Genomic DNA, 8,589 nt, shown 5'->3' on the forward strand with positions numbered 1-8,589 from the left:
ATGCAGAGGTAAAACACAACAGAAGCAAACACAATAGCAATAGGAACTAGCACCAGCAAGAGACATATTATAAAATTCTTCTATTTAATTTATCAAATGAACCTTACATACATTAGCTCTTCTCGCATATTTCTTCTCTTCGTAACTTTGTTTCCAGAAACTTTGCTCTCAAGCTTGACCTAAACCTAAACCTAAGACTCTACTTATACTTGCTAAGACAGTCTACGAAAAATTCTAGATTATTACAAAATAGAAAATTCTAGATTAGTATAGAATGGGGAAGAATGACCCCACAATGATTTGTACAAATCCCAAGAAAATTATCTTATCCTAATTACGAAATCAAGATAAATTTTTCAAGTTGGCTCATGCATAAAACTTGACCTAAATACATAAAACTTGACCTAAATACTTTATATAAAACTTTGACCTAAATACTTTATGTGGGTGCTCCTACACGAGAGAGAGAGAGAGAGAGAGAGAGAGAGAGAGAGAGAGAGAGAGAGAGAGAGAGAGAGAGAGAGAGAGATTATAGTAGGGGATGGATGGACATGATGACGGGGGAATGAAGAGGTGAGAAAAAAGAAAGAGAGTGGGAGAGGGAGAGGAAGAGAGGGAGGCGAGAGAGAGAGAGAGAGAGAGAGAGAGAGAGAGAGAGAGAGAGAGAGAGAGAGAGAGAGAGAGAGAGAGAGAGAGAGAGAGATTGTATTAGGATGGGAGAGATAACAAGGGGATGGATTTGGGAAAAAGGCACGAGAAGTGGAGAGATGAGATAGAGAGAGAGAGAGTTGAGATTGGAAGACTGATGAGATAGATACAAAGATAATAATTAGGGCATGAAATAAATAAACATGGAGAGAGGGAGAGAGGGAGAGAGAGGGGGAGCGAGAGAGAGATAGTAATTTCAATTTTAAATTTAACTTTAATTACTTTAAGAATATTTTTATTTTATTAATTATTATACATGTGGTAATACATTTTTTATTTTCGAAGGGAATTTATTGTATTAGCTATATTTTTGAAGTGAACATATAAAATATCATATTTTTAATAACTATAATTTACTCTTATAGAATAACAATAATAATGTCTTTCATTTTGCGTTGTGACTACTACTAGCTTATATATATAAAATAAGCCAAGAGATATCCTTCTCGAGGTGCCTATAGTAATCAACTTGATTTTGACATAAACATGTTCATTTTCTTACACTAACATGCTAATCAATCTTAACTAGCTCAAAATTTGTTTATAGACTTAACACTCATGGAATCACATATTGATATTCTTTTCCTAATATTATGATATTCATATTCTAGTTATAATTCTGGTTTCATCTTCATTTTCTTCAATCACAAAAGATTGCTGACAAAAAATATATTTTAACTCATTTTTATTTCCACAATTTATTTCAGGATTAAAATGAATGCCGTTGATCTTACAATTCATTCTACAACAAGAGGGATTACAAATTACTTGTAAGTGTTTGGATAATCGTCACTTTGTTGGTTTTAGCCTTAAGTCCAATCTTTTGGTGATGAGATTTCAAGAGTTCATGATAATAAAAGAATGTTATTTGTGCATTCAATTGAACTCACAACATTTGCATAAAAAACTGGAAACATTTAATTGAATCCATAAACAAAAATTCTCTTGAATTCTCATCCTAATTTTTAACTCGATGTATGTCATGTTTACAAAAGGAAGGTTACCACCCTCTTTTGAAGGCCTATTAGATATATTTTGATTGATAAATCAAGCATCCCTAATAACATACTAGGATTAACCTGCACATTAGAATTTAAAAATAATAAAAAAAAAATTAAAAAAAAGAAAAAAGAAAAAAGAAACCTAATCAATCCATCTCATCTCAATCATCATTTTTTTTGTTCTTAATATTTTTTCCATTCATACTAATTTTTCACTCCAAAACCAATATCAATTTTGACCTTCTTAATAACACTTTTAATCACCCCAAAATAATTACAATCCACATAATGTCAAAAATCAACATGCATCTCCTCCAAACCTATTTTCTTGCACTCTTCTATGAAGTAGAGAAGAAAAAGGGGGAGAAGACAAAGGAAGGCTCATAGAAGAAACCAAAAAGAAAAGAAAAGAAAAGAGAAGACTCAAGAAGGCTCATAGAAGATGCACCCTAGTCCCCACGAAAATTCTAAAGATACCATAACTAAATCAAATGATACCCCTAAATAAAGTGAACCGACCAATCTGTTTTAGAACAAAACCCTAGATCCCAAAAAAATCATATCTTGCTTATTAAACAACAATAATTAACACTATTTTATTTGTTTTATTGTACTCTGAAAAAAGAAAAGCAGGACCGTTTTAAAAAGCTGTTGCGACCGGCCTTCCGAACTCTCTAGAAAATCTTCCAAACCCTTACAAAAACCCGCTCCTCCCGCTCCTTGCACGCAAAGAAAAGAGATCTTCTGTTGAGTTTACTGCGATTTTGATCCGCGGCTCTGTTTGTAGTGAGCAGATTCTTTTTCAGTGCCCAAAAGGGTCTTATTCGGCGATTTTTTGAGTTGTTCTGTAGAAAAAATCATGGCGAGCGGCGATGTTGAGACGTTTGCCTTTCAGGCTGAGATTAATCAGCTTTTGAGTCTGATTATCAATACTTTTTACAGCAACAAGGAGATCTTCCTGAGAGAACTAATCAGCAATGCTTCAGATGTAAGTGATCTGACACTCGATTGTACTATGTGCTTTTGTAAGCTTTGATCTGGTTTTCGTATATTATGTTATGCATCTTTGTCTGTTTGTTTTATTTAATGTTAATCCCTTATGGATGGTCATGGTCAATGCGTATTTTTACCAAAATTTGCCGTCATGATAAACCCTAGTTAATGAGTGCTTGTCTTGTTACCGTGTTATTTAGAAGGGATCTGTGCATTTCGCTTATAGCAATTTGTGTTAACTATTGTTGACCGTTTTTAATTGATCTTACTCGTCTTCATGGGTTTGTCAAATAAATTACATTTCGGGGTTTTTTTTGAGTTGATAGCTTTTGGGTTTACATCAATCGTCTTTGCATTTTAGGATTTAGTCTTCCCCATTCTATTTCTCTTTCTCGAAGTTATCTCAGTTGTTGTTCGTTTTCTTTGGAGTTAGTTTGCATAGGTGGTGTTCGGAGGATATTTGATAGTTATTGGATTTACATCAATTTTCTTTGCATTTAAGGATTTCATCTTCCCCATTCTATGTTTTCTTTCTTGAAGTTACCTCATTTGTTCTTCGTTTTCTCTGGATTTAGTTTATACATCTGTTGTTCGGAGGATATTTTATATAGATAAAATTAGTAGGATGAGCCTTCGATTTGCGCGTATCTCTACGGAAGTCTTATTTCTCCACCTGTTATTGATTTTATTACCGATGTGTTGGCTTCTTGTGTCAGCTGTGTCGATGGAAGGGATTGGATTGGTTTATTTTGTTTCCCCTGTTGTTTGTTAGTTACAGAGTAAATTCTTTTTCCCTTCTGTCCTGTTTTATTCTTCAGTATTTTTCTTGTTTGCAAAAGCCCAGTGCTTTTTTATTCTCTCTGTTGGTTACAGTAGGAGAGTTCTGTGTAGTTAGGAGAACGCGGAGTGTTTAATTTCTTTGAATGCGATCTCGGTTGTATGATTAGATAAGGTGTTATTTGTAATGCTCTATTTAGTTGGTGATCAGATTTGATAGAGTCAGAATCTACAATTTTCATGCTTTCCTTGAATGCATATTTTTCGGAGTTAGTAAAAAGGGCTACTGGTATGTTCATGGCCATGCGCTCAATGCTATTTAATGCTCTGTTTACATTGCACAAGTGGTCAGATGATTTGGTCTGTTCAAACAAGACTTCACTAATTACGCATTCTAGGCTGATTGATAGTGCGAGCCTTTGTTTCCTAGTTTGCATGTTTAGCTCATTGGGTACATGGGTTTTGTTTAGAAATGGCAAATTGCTTTTGTTTTCCGTATTTTCACAGTTTACAAGCAATGCTTTCCGCTTTCTCAACTGAATCTCTCAGATGGTATGCTTTAATGCTAGAAAAATGCGGCTAATATTTTGTTCATGACTTTTTTTAATGTTACTTTTGTTGCCCTATTTCTATCCATTGCACGAGTTGTCACACGGTTTGCTCCGTTCAGACAAGATTGCACTAGTTATGCGCTGTAGGTGGGTAAATTATCCTCGTAGGATTTGTTTAGCTCAATGTGTACGTAGTATTTATTTGGCAATGGTAAAATGTCCTCGGTAGCTGTATTTGTATATTATACATTCGACGCATTCCTCTCTAAATGTATCAGACGGTACGCATCTAAAGCTAGAAAAGCGGGCTCTTAATGTCATGTTGCTCCATGTTTTATGGTGACATCAAATTCCTTTTGGGGTGATAACTATCTAGATGTTTCTTGTTAGAAGTTTCTTAATTCATCGTTTGTTTATTATGGTCAAGTACTTGTGAAGTTGTGTATGATATTTTTACCATTTTCTAATGTAAATCTTGTCCATATTTAAATATTTGAGTCTGGTGAGATTTGAATTAAAGTAAAAAATTAGAGATTCTTTGTAATTGTTCTACTTCATTGCCAAGATGGTATGAATTAGATGAAATTGACAAGATCCCTCTCGGTTGTGCAGGCTCTGGATAAGATTCGTTTTGAGAGCCTTACTGACAAGTCGAAACTGGACTCTCAGCCAGAACTGTTCATTCACATTATTCCAGACAAGGCTAGCAATTCATTGACGATTATTGACAGTGGCATTGGCATGACGAAGTCAGGTAGGCTTTTGCTTTTGCTTTATCTATGATCAAATACTGTACTGTATTACAACAGTAATTGGTTTTCATATAGCCATTTAACTTTGTAAGTTGATTTTGTTTTGTGAATTTGACCAAATTTTGTCCCATAAAATTGAGCATTTTCTATTGTTTATTTTGTGTAACTTTACAGATCTGGTTAACAATCTTGGGACCATTGCAAGGTCTGGCACTAAGGAATTTATGGAAGCTCTTGCTGCTGGTGCCGATGTTAGTATGATTGGGCAGTTTGGTGTTGGTTTTTACTCTGCATACCTGGTTGCTGAGAAGGTCATCGTGACTACCAAACACAATGATGATGAACAGTACATCTGGGAATCTCAGGCTGGTGGATCTTTTACAGTGACAAAAGATACATCCGGTGAACAACTTGGTAGGGGAACAAAGATCACTCTCTACCTGAAAGATGATCAGGTTTGTTAGACGAATCCTTCTTGTCAACAGATGTCCTCTTAGTCTGTGTATGGTTTTAGGGGGTTTTCAGTTATTGAAGAGGATCTAATTTTTGGAATAATATTGGATGCTATGCTAAATCAGAGAATTTTCATCGGTGATAAGTCATTTTTCACATAGTTATGAGGTTCTATTCATTCAGTGATAAAATTATTTCATGTTGATTGTGGCAGTTGGAGTATCTCGAAGAGAGGCGTTTAAAGGACCTGATTAAGAAGCATTCAGAGTTCATCAGCTACCCAATTTCTCTGTGGACTGAGAAGACTACGGAGAAGGAAGTTTCAGATGATGAAGAGGAAGAGGACAAGGAGAAGAAGGATGAAGAAGGAAAGATTGAAGAAATTGACGAGGAGAAGGAGAAGGAAGAGAAGAAGAAGAAGAAAGTTAAGGAAGTCTCTCACGAATGGAGTCTTGTCAACAAGCAGAAACCAATCTGGATGAGAAAGCCGGAGGAGATCACCAAGGAGGAGTATGCTGCATTTTATAAAAGTCTTACCAATGATTGGGAAGAGCATTTGGCAGTGAAACATTTCTCTGTAGAGGGGCAACTTGAGTTCAAGGCTGTCCTCTTTGTACCTAAGAGGGCACCTTTTGATCTCTTTGACACAAAAAAGAAGCTTAACAATATCAAGTTGTATGTCAGAAGAGTGTTTATCATGGACAACTGTGAAGATTTGATCCCTGAATATCTTAGCTTCGTTAAAGGGGTTGTTGATTCTGAAGATTTGCCCTTGAATATTTCTCGAGAGACACTGCAACAAAACAAGATATTGAAAGTCATTAGGAAGAATCTTGTGAAGAAGTGCATAGAGATGTTCTTTGAGATTGCAGAAAACAAAGAGGATTATAACAAGTTTTATGAGGCATTCTCGAAGAACATTAAGCTTGGCATCCATGAAGATAGTCAGAACCGAACAAAGCTTGCTGACTTGCTTAGATATCATTCTACCAAGAGTGGTGATGAGATGACCAGCTTGAAGGACTATGTGACTAGAATGAAGGATGGACAGAATGATATTTACTACATTACTGGTGAAAGCAAGAAAGCCGTTGAGAATTCTCCATTCCTGGAGCGTCTGAAGAAGAAAGGGTATGAGGTTCTCTTCATGGTGGATGCAATTGATGAGTACTCTATCGGCCAGTTGAAGGAATATGAAGGTAAAAAACTAGTGTCTGCAACTAAGGAGGGACTGAAGTTGGAAGAGAGCGAGGATGAGAAGAAGAAGAAGGAAGAGCTTAAGGCCAAGTTTGAGGGACTCTGCAAGGTTGTCAAGGACATTCTTGGAGATAGGGTTGAAAAAGTAGTGGTTTCTGATCGTGTTGTTGATTCTCCATGCTGTTTGGTTACAGGAGAATATGGATGGACTGCCAACATGGAGAGAATCATGAAGGCTCAGGCCCTGAGGGACAGTAGCATGTCAAATTACATGTCTAGCAAGAAAACCATGGAAATCAACCCTGAAAATGCTATCATGGAAGAACTGAGAAAGAGGGCTGAAGCTGACAAAAATGACAAGTCAGTGAAGGACTTGGTGCTTCTGATATATGAAACCGCTCTTCTGACATCTGGCTTCAGTCTTGATGACCCCAACACTTTCGGCAACAGGATTCACAGAATGTTAAAGCTGGGTCTAAGCATTGATGAGGATGAAACGGCTGTTGATGCAGATACAGAAATGCCTTCTCTTGAGGACGCTGCTGAGGCAGAGGGCAGCAAGATGGAGGAGGTTGACTAGATGATAAACAGATAACCATTTTGTAGCTAATGGACGTAGATAGTAGAATAGTAGTATCTAAGTATTGTAATGTAGCTTTGGTAAGACTTTTTTTTTTGTAAGTCATTCGTACTAGACTGGATAAATGTTTCGGCCTTAATTTTTATTCCAGTAAAAAAGGTTTTACTGGAAAGATGCTGGTGTTCATGGAATGACTTATTTTGCTTGACTTTAGCTCCGTGTATGTCACTTGTTTATATGCACCAATTGTTATGTTAGATGAGCTTTGAAGAATGAAATGACTTTGAGAATGAAATGTTTTGTGTTGCAAGATTATATATATCTTACTGTTTGTTTTTCGCAGGGTAATGGCTTAAGTCAAAGCTGTACTGCGAAATGTTAACGTAAACTGAGTTTGAACTATGCATTTGTTTTGAAAATGGAAGTGTTTGTTAAAGAATTTTTTGGACTATTTTTTTGGATGGATATGTTTGGGCTTTTTAACGTAAACTGAGTTTGAACTAAGCATTTGTTTTGAAAATGGAAGTGTATTTGTTAATGCATTTTTTGGACTATTTTTTTGGATGGATATGTTTGGGCTTGCTTTAACTGTTTTTGAATGTGAAAATATTAATGGGCGTGTGTGCATATTTTTATGTATTAATTTTCCATAATGTTGCCACTTTGGGGTTTTGATTATATATGTCCTTAAAATATTTTCATCATCGTTTTCGATTAGGGGCTGATTTAACATTTTACATGATTATATATATCCTTAAAATATTTTCATCATCGTTTTCGATTAGGGGCTGATTTAACATTTTTACATGTGTTGGCATAATTCAGTGACATTGTGGTTTGTTCCGTGTTCTAATCTTAAATGTTGGCATAAGTTGATCTGAATAGGTTTATTCCGTTACTTAACCAAATTTTATTGGAATGGATATCGTCAAAAAAGTTGTCATTACTCAAAGCTTGTCTATTGGTAAAGCTAGGTTTAACAATGAGCGAAGAAACCAAATTTTATTGGAATGGATATCGTCAAAGTTGTTGTCATTACTCAAAGCTTGTCTATTGGCAGAGCTAGGTCTAACAATGAGCGAAGAATTTTCTTTAATATGTTTATTTTTTCTCACATGCTCTGTGATTGGTAATTTAAACAGTTGTTCCTAATCATGCAATTTGATTTATTTATCTGTTGTTGTTTGCAGTTGTTGAGAAGCATATATTACAAAAGTAATAACATATTATGGTGTTAGATTCCAGAACACAGAAATCCAACAAAAGAAACATCCTTATCATTAATTGAAAAGTTTGTACCATAAATATCTTGATGTCTTTTAACACATAATATTGGGCAATTTGCACCTTCGAAAACTTGCATTTGGAGGAACGAGTAACGTGTATTGTAACGTATCAGTCATGGATAAGTTACAAAAGAATCAACAGTGCAAACAGAATTTCAGTCCTACAGCTTTAATTGATCTCAATTTCGATGAAAATGCTATTTCTTGCGTATATAATCGCTATAAGAGATATAAGATGCTCATGTGCAGTTTATCATGATCTTGGCAGTTTAGCATTGGATCCTGAAACGT

The 8,589-nt window shown here is 35.5% G+C and overlaps 1 protein-coding gene across 1 annotated transcript; it reads left to right on the top strand.

The window, feature by feature from the left end:
- The first annotated feature begins 2,311 nt into the window (after positions 1-2,311).
- Positions 2,312-7,307, top strand: LOC149580724 (heat shock protein 81-1). The gene is made up of 4 exons (XM_089793093.1): positions 2,312-2,697; positions 4,643-4,784; positions 4,957-5,237; positions 5,450-7,307. Exons 1-4 carry the CDS (start codon positions 2,569-2,571, stop codon positions 7,010-7,012), a joined length of 2,115 nt encoding a protein of 704 aa, XP_089649219.1. The 5' UTR covers positions 2,312-2,568; the 3' UTR covers positions 7,013-7,307.
- Positions 7,308-8,589: the final 1,282 nt, after the last annotated feature.

This window comes from Cupressus sempervirens, chromosome 1 (genome assembly GCF_028749045.1).
Source record: "Cupressus sempervirens isolate cs-2001-9-10 chromosome 1, ASM2874904v1, whole genome shotgun sequence".
Lineage (NCBI taxonomy): Eukaryota > Viridiplantae > Streptophyta > Pinopsida > Cupressales > Cupressaceae > Cupressus > Cupressus sempervirens.